The following is a 15610-nucleotide window of genomic DNA, read 5'->3' on the forward strand; positions in this document are numbered from 1 at the left end:
TCTGACGTCTTTTTACGATCATCTTAAAGTCATAAGGAAACTTGATTATTTTCAAGAAGCAAAAACTCGAAGATAGAATGCTTGAGAGATTCGATGATTTCAGTTTACAGCTTATTAGGTGTCTGTTAATTTTTCTTGCATTAGAACGACATTTTATTTGCAACCTTTTTTACAATCGATCTACTATATTTACTGGCGTCTTTGTAACGTATCTGTTACGTTTTTCTATATTTCTATACGTTGTTTTCTACATGTCTGCGTCATTCCTCTCTGTCACAAAAGTAACGATAGAACTTTCTTGTTTACGTAATACTTAACTTTACTTTCTCGATAATGTGGAATTCACGCAACTCTTACATGTTATTTCGTCGTTTGTCTTTTAATCAATTAAGTAAACTAGTCGTTCAAGTTAGTCGACATTTTATTCAGGGTTAATGCGTCGTTCAGAGCTTACGACACAAAGAATTCGAGCATCGTTTCTGTACAAGCGTAATCTTGCTGCAATGCACGAGAAATTGGAGAACTAACTAATGTTACAGTGGACTACTTGATTTTTCGACTCTGATATATGGATTTTTGCAATCGTTCGTCACGTAACCGATCGATGACACGGTTTTGTAAAAGTATAGCGTGTACTTTCGATCGTCGCATAAGACGCTGTTCTATCCTCTCATCAACGCTATTAACGTTAGCCTCGACTAAATGATATAATATGTATTCATCAAGCGAGGACTTATTACAAAAGGAACACCAGATATCTTTTTTCTGTACAATCTAACACGCGTGTTTCGTTATCGTTAAATAATCTCAGGGAATGGAAGTATTTTGTAATGTTTATTAAATATATATGTCATGAATGAAAGACTGCAGTTATTTCGAGGAACACGTCTGAACTATTATTAAAGTGATATCGTAGAAGGAACAGGCCAGTCGAGTATCCATGCAAATATGTAAGTAGGAAACTCGGCGTTAGCCTTGAATTTTAATCAGGTCAAAAAATCGGAACCCTTACGGCAAAAAATTTTTCGGATGTCCCAAACCAATCCACGTGTTCGCTGTCTGGCTTAACCGATAAAATTGAAATTCCTGTTTTCGTAGTCCGTTGACATTTATGAAAAATTATGGAAATCAAATTAGTTTTGGATGTCGATAACCAGCACGTTTTATTTAAAAGCGAGGAACACATTCCTTACGCCTGTGGTACCTTGGAATATGTTAATCGCAAAATCTTACACAGAGTCCCATCTTTTTATCGATTTCATTTCATTCTTATTCATCGTTCGAGAGATTCCTTCTTTTCGCGATCTTTCGTTAGAGATATCCAAGAAGGTGAACTAAGTGCTTCCAATTTTTTTAAATATTCCTCTTACTTTCTCGAGAAGCGTGAATTTTTAACCGGACTCGTTATTAAATCGGCGTATAAATATTCGAAAGTGCCCTCTTTCGAAATTCTGCCGAGAGAAAAATCCATGTTCCTACAGCTGTAAAATACGAAAATCTATGTTCTATCAGACGCGTTTCAAGTTGCTACCGGGTTAGAGAAATATGTAATTTCGTATTGGACGACGAAGGAAGTTGAGGAACGCAGACGATGTCTTTGTATCATCACGAGATAGATGGTAATGCGTAAAAACCTTAGACCACCTACGCTGATTTTATGCTAGGTCACGAGTATTGGAACACCTACTCGTTGCACGCTTGTTGGAAAGAAATAATAATATAATTAAAATACTGCATTACTTCGAATCATATCTCTATGTGCAAAAGTTAAAAGATGAAAACTTTGTATAAAGGAGAAAATTTCCATTTCCACAATAGAACGATATATAGAATGAATTTTAAAAACGAAAGATAACGATAATTGTTAAAAAAAAAAGATGAATATAGAAAAGAATCAGAAACTTCGCATATCGTAGTCTAATAACACGAAGTAACATGTACAACAACGTTTCTAAAAGTAGAACATTTCTATGATAAATGATCGACAATTTTTGCATGATGTTGCGAATGTAGTGAAAACGACTTGCTATATATCTTCTGCATTCTCGAGCATTCCTTCCGTAAAATGATCCAACGATGATGGCCAGGGCATATGGCAGATGAAAAGGGAAAGTATGCTGTGTTTCGTAAAGCGGAACTTTTTCTATCGGTTAGTTAATCGTTATACTTCGACCTTATGGACTTTCTATGAACGAGGCAGTGTTAAAACTAATACGATTAGTCGGATCCTCACGAAATCGTTCAAACATCTTCTGTGCTGTGTTCCTTTGTCAATCTTGTTAGCCCGAGTTACGTTACGCGTTCACGCTTCATGACGGTTTAACGCGGCCTTTGGCTGCTAAAGCGGCGCTCCTGCGCTTCGTTTCGCTCTTTTTCTTTCCCACCTGCTCCCTTTTTTTCTGCCTTTTCCGCGCGGCCGTCCAATCAGACGTAAAACTGTTTCGCTAACAGCAGACTACGCTACTCGCGAGCAGGCACAAGAAGAAACGGACAGCGGTTACGTTCAATCTATTTATCATGTCGTTGAGAAAGTCGTTCGCTTTGTTGAGAATATTTCTGGCAAACGGTGACGTTAAGTTCGCTTTTTACGACAGGCTATCGTTGTTTTTTTCTCGTTACCTAATACTCGCGCAACTGGTGCCGAATGTCTCAATATTGAATTTTGGTTCAACCCTTTATGGACTTGCGGTGCTTCGCAGTACCACCTGCGCTAAGATACTTCCATGAAGCAAACGTGCTTACAGATAGATTACAACTTACAAGTACTGTTCGACGGCATGCGCTATCCGTTATACTACTTGGTTTTACTTAAAAAAAAATCGTCGTTTCGCTTAAAACGATACGCGTAATTAATATTAATATCATATTCGACGTTCTTGTCTCATAAACTCATGGTTAATATTGCATCAAAATACTCACCCCAAGATCCTACCAGCTTCCGGGCTTCTGTAGAAGTCGCATCTGTGCAGAGGTCTCCTGGGATCGTCTACGTTCCTCTGTCCAGCCGCTTCGCACAACGCGCGATAGAGTTGAAATTGAAGGACTCCTGCCACAAAGTTCCTGCGAAACATGGGAGAAAGCGAACTTAACGAGCGTCGTGCAATCTCCTTGTGATAAATTTCATATTTAAATTCGCATCGGCGTATCGATACCGATCGACCGAGAAAAATCTCTCAGAGAACTGCCGCCAACAATAAATCCACGGTACGGCGGAGGCGAATCAAAAATTATCAAGCAGATATTCAGAACTAGGTAAGAATTGGGAGGTGATCGTGGGCTGATTAATTGGCGAAGCGTTTAACGACCTCAACCGTGGCGACTTTTTGCGAACCACGAAGAAACCGCGACGTCTCCTTCAAGGTCAGTGTCAACGAGGTCGATTCGCCGCTTAGGATTCCTTTCAACCATTCCACGGAAGGTCGTGCTTGTTCTTTCTCGGATGGATCTTCTCTCGGAGAAGTAACGCGATGAAAGTGAAAAAGAAGGAAGATGGAAAGAAGACAGAGGGAGAGAGAAAGAGAGAAAAAGAGAGAGACTCGTCTCACAGAGACTCTTCATCGACGACGACCTTTACGTAATAAACGCGAGGACTATCCTTCGCGGATCGTTGTTACGCTCTTGTTCGTTTACTTTCCATCGAAAAGAGGCTGCGTCGTGGCCACTCGGAGGAAATTATTACGACCGCGATCGCGAAAGTAAGGAATGTCTCCAGGCCGATCCTCGACTGGAGCGTCGATAGTTTCATAACGACCCGTAATTACGCCGTGGCTGTTTGATGACCGAGATTTTTGGTTTCACTTTCGCGCGACGAATTCTTACTTTCGTCAGTGCGCACGTTAAATGCTTTTTTTCGCCGATAACCTACTTGTTTTTTTTTTTTTTGTAGAAACAAGGTTTTGTAGAAATGAGTCGGAAGCGAGCGCGTCGCAAGTTAAACTGCTCAAAACCTGTACGCTTTTTGTTTTTATTCAAGCACATAGTTAACGTTGGAATTTTCAAAGAACATTTCATAAGAAAATGTATTTCTCACCGATGTAATCACGCGACATATTCTAACGGTTTAAATCACTGTCCGCCTTCGTTCGTCTCTCGTGATTATACATGCGAGCGGCAGTATCAATCTGAATAATCAGGTAACAAGGATAACAGGGAGTCGATGGCAAAGGATGATGCTAATCTTGAATTCTACATGGTATAGCGAGCGAGATATCGATTTTCCAGCGAATCACGAAGGTTAGGCCATATCTTCGAAGTCCAAGGTTTCTCCGAAAGTTTCTTTCGCCTAAATTTCATTTTTGATCGTCGATTCGTTAGTGAAAGAGGCAAAAAAAAAAAAAAAAGAAATCCAAGGTGGCTATTACGATTGATACCATCGAACGTAACCAAGAGAGGTGAAATTGAACGGGATAAAAAAGTCTGTCAGACGATTACGCAGCAGCGAAAATACGCGTATTCTGGCGAATTTTTATCCGTTAACATTTGAGCTCCTGCCCACGTGCTTGGTTCAAGATAGAAATCGACGATAGGCCGTAAGGATCGAAGCTTCCATCTCGAGGCGAGGAAAACGACGGTAATTGAATTCAAGGAGAAGCCGTCGTTGTGAATGGCAGGGCTTGTGATTTATAAGCGACAGTTCGTTTCCATCGTTTTAGTCAAATCGATCCAAAGTTTTTCAGATATTCCAAATCCATCCAATAACCGCTGGGAACGTCGATCTCTGGTATTTCCATCTAACGTTAGATAATAATTCGAATGCCGACAAATGGATTCGACTTTCAAATCCTGCTTTTCGTAGATTCGTCTCAAGGTTTTATTCTTCTAATGGTCGAACGGCCAAATGAAATCTCGCGTTAACTCATATTCTTCATATTGAAACACCTCGATTTAACGCACGTGATTTATTATAAACGTATCCTTTATAAATAAAGCCAGTTCTCCATCGTTTCATATACTGCCCACATTTCGACCATCAATTTCCCTTCGATCGAATGTAAATCGTGCGCACGGTAATCGCGAGCATCTCGCCGTGTACAGTCGTTACGTAACGTTCCTACGATCTCGCGAGTGGTCAGCATAAACATTGTATATTATACATTCCTACGACCATCGTGCGAGTAGGCGTTGTGTGTGTATGTGTACGTTACAAAACATTTGGTGAGAAGAGAACTTGCAAATTTTAATGGCAACGTGAGACGTTTTATAAGGTACAACACGTGTATATTCGTAGTTTAGGGATTAAAACGTTTCAAGGATTCGATTTCTTGTTTTCGTGTCCGATCTTACGTAAAAATGTATTCCTATCGATCGATCGTATATATATAAAATTGCCAATACTATGGAGAGTTAATTATCTCATGAAATGTCGTATCAAGTACCTTACAGTGTATCAAGGTATACAGCTTTTAATTGAGAAATCCTACGTAGAACTTGTATTTTCTCAAGACGTACACTTTCGATACGCAACTGAACGTTTGCATGGAAATTGTCGGTGAATTTCAGCTATCCGAACGTCGCCCATCGGCTCCTATTATCGCAATTAATAAGAGCAGCTGATAGGAATAGAGCTGACGAACTTCTATTATCGGAACTTCTCTATCTATAAGACTGTTCGGGGCATATGAATTAAAGAAGGAAACAAAAATGAAACATCGTTAATTACGAGAATAAAAGTGAAAAATGAATCACGTTATTTCTTACTTTCTTCTTCCTCTAATGAGAAAACGCTAGGAACGGTTTCAGATTTTTAATCGGTAGCGGCAGAAAACGGAACCGGGGACAAACTAGGAAAAGAGAGGGAAATCGTGACGTAGGACCGCGTGTCTCATGAAAGAGAGCAATGGTTGCACCCACGAGATTGGCGGCGGATAAATCCTTACGGGTGAGCACCTACGGCTTGGTGCACACGTAACCGTCGAGGTTGCCGTCGAGAGAGGAAGGACGAAAACGGAACGGTAAAACAGGGAGAAAGGGAAGAGGAGTTGGAACGTGTTGCACCGATTCGATTATCGTCTACCGGCGACGATCATGTCCGGTTGGAGGAAAGAGGATAATATTCGTCGAATTGGGCCAGTTGCGCAAATTTCATGTACCGCAATAGTATCGAGTTCTATGTAGCGACTTAAGAAATAGTATTGAAACGTCGATCGAAATGGAAAGAACCCTTTGTGTTCGATACTTCGTCGGTTCATTGCGTTCTATGGAGATTACAAATGAGGTTGAGGTTTAGAATAAGAGAAGAAATACATAGGAGATGCGACTATTAAAGAGAGATATTTTCGACGCGTCAACAGTTTGGTATGCGAATTATGCACAGTCGGAAGTTGGGGCGAAACTACGGAGAAAGGAACGAGTGCGGATGCAACGTGACAGAGAGATTTTTGTATACGAGAGACATTTGACACGTTACGTCAGATGCACGAGTATTACGTTTAAAATTTTCTCCTCATGTTTCTCTTTCGAATATAAACGTCGCTAATGAAGCAATTAGGATTTCACAGGCAAGGCGAAACGTATAAATTGGGAACTAATTTTCTTTCTTTGTGCAAAATATTATTGCGACTAAGATATTGTTACGAGAGAAGGTTGAACGGAGGAAGAATTTAGCGCAAGAATTTCGATTCATCGAGGATACCACGATGACCCAATGGAGACAGAATAGAAATAATATGAATAAAGTAATCAAGATATTACTACCTTTGAAAACTATAACACAGAATTGTAGGCAAAGAATCAATTCTGTTAATCCAAATATGTATTCCGGTGATCGAGAATCGTATTAAAAACGAAAGTAGAAAAAATTAGCTTTTCGTTCTAAAGCAGCACGATGTCAGGATCGATATCAGAAATCCACCGATCTACTTCTGTTCAAACTCACCAAGAATAAAGTAATTACGATATCGGAGAAATTCAGCTGTCACGTAATTCACATATAATAGATCGGCCTTAAAGCGCTTAAACAGCAGCCTGTCCCAACCTGTCCAACCAACAATTCAAACTCACCGGGAATTCCGCGAGACTCCATCTCAGAAAAAAAGTCTAAAATAAACGTCACAGCTATGTCAGGTGTCTAGCACTGGAAACGACTCATACGCATATCGGGGTACCGATGTCGGGTATCCGCATAACAGTGGAATCCACGGTGGTCAACAGTGGGGATGACTTGGACGACGAAGAAAACGAAACTGTTGCCTAAGGAGAGGGACGTTTCGGAGTGGCGTGGGGAGGTGAGTCGTGTGTCTCCCAAAGGGGAGTGGTAGCCGATCGTGGTCGTTCTACGCGAACAAAGAGGTGTAACGAGGGGGGTACGGTGTGTTGGGCCCGGGTGGCGAAGGCGAAAGTATGCCGCGTATATAAGGCGACGAACCAACGGCAATCAGCATCCAGTTCACTTCTGGACGCACCTGGAATATCTCGAGAGCAAAAATGAGAATCCTGGTACGTGAGTGACACGACGAAGGGGAACGACTGTCGGCCCCTGTCCGAGAAACCGGCGACCGGAACAACGGGGTCGAGTAGTGACCAGAAAGATACGTTTACGCGTTCACGTCGCGCAGTGAATGATTTCTATTTCGAGCTGGTTCTGTAGTTTCTGTATCGGCACGTTGCTTTCCAGCAAATCGATCGTAACTTATTTGTACTTCCAAGAACCGTAACATCGATTCGTAGATTCGCGCACAGTGATCTCGTCGCGATAGAATCCGATCCAGCTTTTGGGGATTCCCTGAAAATCCCAGTAATCGCGACTCAGCCGGTGTCTTTTGGTCTAGAAACTCGAAATCGTCCGTACGATCCGTCTACAACCGGTCTCTCGAATCGCTTTCGTTTTCATAGCCGGTCTAGTCGACTATGTGATCCGGTCTTCGACCAAATACTAACGTTCCGATGTGGTTTTCTAGGTTTACACGACAGCGATCGCCCTGTTGGTTTCGTCCACATGGGCCGAGGAGAAGACGTCTGAGAAAGCAGAAGCTTCGGTGGAAGACAATTCCACGAAAAAACAAGAGAAACGCGGCCTGTTGGGTCTCGGTTACGGTTACAGCTACGACGGTGGTTATGACATCGGATCTGGTGGACACGGTGGTCTGGAATTAAGCGGCAGCGGCTATGGCGGTGGCTATGGTGGCTATGGTAGCTATGGTGGCTACGACGGTGGACACGAACACGTCAAGACCGTGACCGTTGTTAAGAACGTAGCTGTTCCATATCCCGTGGAGAAACACGTGCCTTACCCCGTGGAGAAACCCTACCCAGTCCCTGTGAAGGTTCCAGTACCGCAACCGTATCCAGTGGAAAAGCCTTATCCAGTCAAGGTCCTCGTCAAGGTTCCAGTACACGTACCCCAACCGTACCCCGTGGAGAAGAAGGTTCCATATCCGGTTCACGTACCCGTCGATCGCCCATACCCCGTCAAAGTTTTGGTTCCACAGCCTTACCCCGTGGAGAAACACGTACCATATCCGGTAAAGGTACCAGTGCCACAACCGTATCCAGTCGAGAAACCAGTCCCAGTGCCGGTCAAAGTTCCGGTCCATGTACCAGCCCCCTATCCAGTGGAAAGATTGGTTCCGGTGAAGGTTCCTGTTGATCGTCCGATCCACGTGCCAGTACTCAAACCCTACCCCGTGCACGTCGACAGGCCAGTACCCTATCCAGTGGAAAAACCAGTGCCAGTCGCAGTCAAAGTACCAGTCGACAGACCGTATCCAGTTCCGGTGGAGAAGCCAGTCGCTGTCCCGGTAAAGGTGCCGGTACCACAGCCGTATCCGGTCGAGAAGCCAGTACCTTACCCCGTGGAAAGGCCAGTGCCGGTGGAAGTTAAGGTTCCAGTAGACAGACCGTATCCAGTTCACATCGAGAAACCGGTGCCCTACCCGGTCGAGAAACCTGTTCCGTACCCAGTTAAAGTACCAGTAGCAGTTCCGGTACATGACGCTGGTTACAGCAGCGAGTGGGCGGGTGGCCACGGTTATCATTAACTTCGTTCCAGTCGCGTTTGTTCCGGTTTGATTACCATTCGAGCGATCTTTCGGATGGTAATCACGTGCCGGCGACATCGAGCAATCGACGAGCAGCTTTAGGAAAACAGAGGAGAGAAAAGAAGAAACGAAATTGACGAGAGTCGGAAGGGGACGGTACTCGATGGCACGCGTCTATTCACGTATTTCTTCTTGTACCTGGATCGTGACAGGGGTGAGCCGCGAGTCTAACGAACACATCGCGCCGCTCCAGAGACCGGTTCCTCCGAGATCGATCGTAACGAACCCCGCAAACATGGCGACGCGAGTCATGGATACGAAGAAATCGAGAGATTCGTGGTTGGAGCCCGTCTTTAGCGATCTTCGCCCAACAGCTCGCTTATCTCACCTTCTCTTTTTTTTTCTACCGAAATAGCAGAATACATGTATTTTTGTACGAATTATAAACATTAATAACCTAAAGAATATCGAACGGTGTATTGTTTCACGCTCGATACGACCTTCCCTCGGATTCCTTCGACCGACGCGACGTCACGACTAGTTTAACAATTTCCACTTTCGTTTTCCGCGTGCTCGACTCACCGACGTCCCTCGCCGTTCCTATTCATTAACTATTCTACAACGATATTTATCATCGACGATCTCAGAAACAATTTCACGTTCTCTGTCGATCGACAGTCCTCGAATCGTCGATATTATTACAAGGCTGTGGGAGAATCCGTGTCACGATCGGATGCTCGCTTTCCACGTGCTTCGATCGAAGGGACAGAGTTCGCGAATTCGCGAGTTTCACTTTCTACTTGAAACTTTCTTCCAATAGTCCGACCGACCATGCGTGCAGGTGCACGGAAGATTCGCGTGCTCTATCGACGACACGCTAAACCGGATGGCAGAACCACGACCCACTTCTCTCGCTGCCAACACGGGCTTGCCAAATCGATGCTCTTGATCGCCCCTTACCGTCAACGTGTCCTCGTAATTTGCACCGATATACAGCTCGTTGTTCTTTGACCCATATCCACTTTCCACGGAATTACCGGAATACTCGGGAAAAGATTCGTGAAAACGCGATCTTATCGATTTTCACCTTTCTTTCGTCTTACATCGAACGTATTATTTTTCCCTCTTTTTATTAGCAATTCCCAGTGGCTCTGAATTTTCGAGCGAGTCTGACAATTTCTGCGCGTATGCCAGTCTCGAACAATACCGCCAAAGGGAAAGCGATTATCGACAAGGCGTACAAGTTCGATGGAAGCACCGGAAACTTTAGCAACGATTCAACAGCAACCTTCAATTATCTTCGTTGCGCGTTCGTTAAGCAACCCCGATGGATTCTTCGGCTATATACGATTTCAATGTACGCGTGCCTTGTGCGAACTCCTCGAAAAAGCAGCAGCTTTATTTTAATTAAAGAGACTCGCGCACGTGGCTCTCTGTTCGTTGGAATCGTTAATTGACGTCGCGTCGTTGGCTCGGGCTTGAAGTAGCCGAGTATGCCGACGGATCACGCCCACGACTTATTTCATTCTCCCACGTTGACGTTTGCAATTTAGTAGCAAGCAGAAAAATAAAAAAGCAAGAGAGAAAATTTAAACGAACAAACCGAAAGTGGAAATGAACAAAAAAAAAAAAAAAACGTATCGAGAATGTAAATAAAGAAATATTTTCTCCTTGCAAGGTCACGGTAAACGAAAGTCGAATTTCCTTGTTCAATTTTTGCGTGTAACGATATTCATGATATACAATGAGTTTGACTTTTGCGCTTCGACCCACTTCGACCGTGCCCAAGCACAGTCACTTGACTCACGAATCACACGCTTCGTGCTCGTCCGTCGAACAAGCCGGCAACTCTTATGCAATCGAACCGCACGCGACTTCCACCGAGGCTGAAAGTGAGAGAGGCCTCCCCTTCGTACGAAAGATAGTCATGGGAGAGAAACTCGCCGATTCGTGTCCGACCGGAACGGTCCTAATTCCCCCTCGCGACTTTTGACTGGGCGAGGAGCGTTTCTACTTGCATCTAGGTCTTTGTACCTTGGTTCCTGTGGTGTTCTCTTTCATTTCTTTTTTTAATTAGTGAAATTTTGGACAACTGGCATGTGCGTAACTTTTTCATTTTATTCCTTCCTTTATTTTATTTTATTATCATAAGTATATATCGATATAAATTTATACGTTAATTTTTCTTGATATTTCTAATTATTGATTTCTAATTACGAACTGAATTTTCATTCCTGCAACACTACTTGCGCGTAACTCGGTAGTTTCTTCAACTTTTACTCGTAGCGAGCGTCGGTAAAGAAGCCGTACGAATTTTACAATGATCGGTATATTCACTTTTGCGTGTTGGGAATCTGAGTAGTTAAAGAAAAAAGTTAAATTCGAGACTGAATCGCTAAATGAAAATAATATCGTGTTTTAAGTTCGCAGAGACGATTGAATCGTTATATAAGAAAATTAAAATTAAGCAACTGTGGGAAACGATATCGACTGCAGTTACAGCAGTTCATTCGAAATGAGACTACCAGCGACAGGATCGAATATTCGATAAATCGTATAATGACTAGATTTCAATTCAAGATAAATGGCGCTGTGACCGGAAATTTAAATTGAAATCTTTCTAAATCGCTGATCGTAATAGAACTTTAAAAGAGTGGAACATCCGATAAATCGTTTCTAACGCGCGACATACAGTTGCTATAAATAATAGTTCGTTAGCATACACCGTGCACGCATCGAAAGCGAAAACGGCCAATTATGCTAATGACGCGCTCTATGTAACGAAGCTGGATTCTTTTAATTAATCGAGATGGTTTTTCTCCATCAAGAGGTCTCGTTTGTAATCGGTCGCGTGACTCCACCTCGTTATTCAATGGTTTATCTATTAAATAATCGTAATTAATACAATAAGGCTGATTTTACATATCGTTAGAGGGACTTCAATTTAATTATAGACATCGCATTGATTTCAATAATTAATCAATTACAGGATATCCAAATTCGCAAATGCGCTGCATGAATGGAGTTTTCTCACGCTTAATAATTTTGATGGTAATGGCCACATCATTAACGATAAAAAGAAAGTTATTTGCATATTGACTCCAGAATTTAGTTCTAGTAGTGTGCGCTTTAAAAATTCAAATATCTGAAAGAGAAATTTTTATTTCTTAATTTCGAACGATTTCTTAATGACTTTTTCTTACAATTTTAACCTGTAATGGCTCATGAGAGTATTCGAATATTTTGGCCTTTTTCACGAATATGTCATGCGTGTACGCAAAGAAGTGACGTAACGATGCAAAAATACGAATAAAAATTTCCTGGACACTAAAAAGTAATATAAAAATAAACAATTACGAAACGAACGAGTTCGAAACATTCTGATAACGATTTGCAGATTTCTCGAAATATTTTAAAACACGGTTCCTCCATAATTCACATATATGTCTAAAAATTCTCTGAAACGTGTTTCGTGTCCGCACGAAAGAAGAAAACTATACTCTCTGCTGAGCGATACCAGTTGTTAGTAACAATGTGCATGGAAAAAATTTGCATGGTGTATCGAGCATGACAGAAACGCTACCAAAAAGCAGAAAAGGATCAGAATTCGTTCACGGTCCTGTGATCATCGCGTGTCCGCCGTGAAATCCCCTTAAAACGGTCCCAGTTAACGCGATTCCATATTTTCTCCTTTTCCCCTTCTTCGATTACGTGTATCTTTGCGAAAGATTGTCCACCGTTTGCTCGATTATGGCTACAACCGCGGCACAGTTTCCATCGACATAGTCCATGACCGTGAATGTCTTGCACGATTTGTCGCTTACATCTTTCCGGTTGGTATCCGGAAGGCCATAAACGTTAGAACTTGATTCGTTTAATTTCTCTGCTTACATATGCTGGATCTAACATTTGTTAGCAGTCAGTTAGCGTTACAGAATAATAAGACATTTGGAAAATTTTAGCACCGCGTGTAAAACAAATTTCAATCTGTTTAGATTATTCGAGATAAAGTCGTGTATATGTAATCTCTGCAATTTTATTATTTGTATTATTTAGAATTATTGTTTCTTGAAATTACGATCTCAGTTTCAATTTTCCACTCTTTATTATCTTTAACTCGATATCTTCTGCTAGAAGCGAAGAACCTAAAAGAAATATGCTAAATTTATTAAGCACCGGTTTCGACTAGAAATCCCAAGCATATCACCCGAAGACTGCGAGAGTCAGGCGATCTTTCGCTTTCGTTCCATGCGTGACTCGCATCGAGATCGCTTGCGGCCAGCATTCTCGATGGAATGCATTTCAAGGTCGCCGCAACAGGGAAAAACGTTGTCGCAAAAGGCGTGAAAACACCGACTGAACTTGACTGAAACTCATTCACCAACATTCAGTGTCGCTCCATTTCTAGATGTTTGATTCTGTTCGTTGCAATTGAACAAGAGTTAGGTTCTTCGAATCGATAGCTCCTGACCGGGACGTTATCTGGATGAGTTTCACTCTCGACAAAAGACGCGAAAGCGAAGACGCGTCCCCTCTTGGTGAATCCATCAACTTGTGCACAGGCTCTGGATGGAGGAACGACTATATAAAAGATAGTAAATCGACAGAACTGATTTACTTCTGTCCAGTTTGGAACGTGCATCGCAAATTCTTCAAAATCTAGTAGAATCACGTAATTTACCTAGTAATTGTTTAGTTTGTAATTTTTTAGTTAGAATTTTCAATCCTACAGACACCAGGATCTTAATCTATACGATGGATTACATGGTACGTTCTGAAACAAGAGAGGAACGAGAAGAATGTCTAAATTTGCATCCGAGTGTCTGAATATCGTGTGATTATGTTGAAAAGTGAATTTCGAGAATGTTACAATTTTTGTAAAAAAATTCATCTGTTCCACTTGTAGAGAAATACGGCAATCTTGTTGATATTCGCCGTGGCAACATCGTCTGGTCATCGTATTAATCGGAAACAAATCGGAAATTTTCCTGTTGCTGAAGAGAAAACGAGCGGTGCTTTGCAGAAGACAGATCGGGGAGCAAGATCTACAAAGTCGGTAGAAGAAACGTGTACGTAAATTTATCAGTTATAATATCTTCTTATAGTAAGCGCTTTGTAAAAAGTCCATTTTCATTAAAATAAAAACCTATAGCCGCGAGACTGCAAATTTCTCTTTTCCTCGTCTAGTATTTTTGCAGAACACATTTTTTTCATATAATATAGCGATCGTTATACTATTTATATTTACAACAACGGTACATAAATATTAATTAAACGAGATCGTTACAGACGACACCTACAATGAGCCCTTGGAAGACCAGCAAGCAGAAGCGGAAAATCTCAAAGAAATGGCAGTCAACAGCAACGATTTCGGCATCCCAGAATCCAACGATATACCAGCCGGAGTACCCCGAGAGGGTCAAGTTCTAGGCCGCCACGTGCACGAGGATGTGCACAAGATGGTAACCGTGATAAAAAAAGTTGCAATGCCCTATCCAGTCGAAAAAACGATACGATATCCCATCGTCAAGAACATACCGTACCCCGTCAAAGTACCTGTACCACAACCTTACCCAGTCGTAAAGAAAATACCATACCCGGTAGAAGTCTTCGTCAAAGTTCCACTGAAGATACCTAAACCGGTACCAGTGATCAAAGAAGTACCTTATCCGGTCCAAGTACCGGTCAATCGTCCGGTACCTTTCAAGGTTTACATACCTGACCCCTTTCCAGTAGAGAAGAAAGTTCAGTATGAAGTTAAGGTACCAATACCCGAACCAATCCCTATCGAACGAAAAATTCCAGTAGCAATAAAAGTACCGGTACACGTGCCTCAACCGTATCCTGTCGAAAAAGTGGTGCATTATCCTGTAAAAATCGAGGTGGAACAACCGATACCGATACCGGTACCTAAACCATATCCTGTGCTAATTTCCAAGCCTGTCCCTTATCCCGTTGATAAACCAGTACCTGTACCTGTGACAGTTAAGGTACCAAGACCTGTACCTGTAACTGTTGATAAACCTATCCCTGTGAAAGTGAAGATTCCGGTACCAGCACCATATCCTGTGGAAAAGGAAGTACCTTACACCGTGGAAAAACCGGTGCCTGTGCTGGTGAAGGTACCAATTCATAGACCTATACCTGTCCACGTGACGAAACCTGTGCCTTACTCCGTTGAGAAGCCTGTTCCCTATGCTGTTAAAGTACCTGTTTCTGTACCAGTAGAAGAGGAAAAGGACGTGGACGAGGTTAAATATCACGATTGAAAGCGACGAATGTGAATAGCGAACGTTAGAGTAATTTTGTTTTGTCAGGGCGTCTCTTAATGCGAAATTTGGAGTCAATGTTAATTGTTGAGTGGCTCTCTCCGTTTATTTTTGTGCGTACAAATACCGTAAGTGGAATCGAAGGCGTTTCGCTGTTTAGAGTTATTAGAGTTATTTAGGAGTTAGATTGTGGATTTGTACTCATTTGTAGGAAATGTAAACGTATACTATATGTAAAAATATATAAAATATCTAAAGTGTAGGCTCCTAAAGTGAGAGAAGGAGGGTCAGAAGGAAATTAATTTCTATTTAGGTTCTCTATCTTCTATTTGTAGCCACAAGGATATGAAATTGTAGAAATATTCG

General features: G+C 42.1%; 3 protein-coding genes across 5 annotated transcripts in view; 2 read left to right on the forward strand and 1 right to left on the reverse strand.

Annotated features, from left to right (window-relative positions):
* LOC117164336 (uncharacterized) overlaps positions 1–15610 on the forward strand; it is a 79691-nt gene that overhangs the window by 59814 nt on the left and 4267 nt on the right. The window contains exons 2-3 of the mRNA XM_076625131.1: positions 13882–14044; positions 14265–14437. Of these exons, the coding sequence (XP_076481246.1) occupies positions 14324–14437 (114 nt within the window). The 5' untranslated portion in view covers positions 13882–14044; positions 14265–14323. The remainder of the gene's footprint in view (positions 1–13881; positions 14045–14264; positions 14438–15610) is intronic.
* Ance-3 (angiotensin-converting enzyme Ance-3) overlaps positions 1–15610 on the reverse strand; it is a 54908-nt gene that overhangs the window by 12446 nt on the left and 26852 nt on the right. For all 3 annotated transcript variants that reach the window (XM_033347281.2, XM_033347278.2, XM_033347279.2), the window contains exon 11: positions 2920–3060. In XM_033347281.2, the coding sequence (XP_033203172.2) occupies positions 2920–3060 (141 nt within the window). The remainder of the gene's footprint in view (positions 1–2919; positions 3061–15610) is intronic.
* LOC117164334 (uncharacterized) lies at positions 7284–9440 on the forward strand. The gene is made up of 2 exons (XM_033347284.2): positions 7284–7434; positions 7896–9440. The coding sequence occupies exons 1-2, from the start codon at positions 7423–7425 to the stop codon at positions 8973–8975; spliced, it is 1092 nt and encodes a 363-aa protein (XP_033203175.1). The 5' UTR covers positions 7284–7422; the 3' UTR covers positions 8976–9440.

Source organism: Bombus vancouverensis, chromosome 15 (genome assembly GCF_051014615.1).
Source record: "Bombus vancouverensis nearcticus chromosome 15, iyBomVanc1_principal, whole genome shotgun sequence".
NCBI lineage: Eukaryota > Metazoa > Arthropoda > Insecta > Hymenoptera > Apidae > Bombus > Bombus vancouverensis.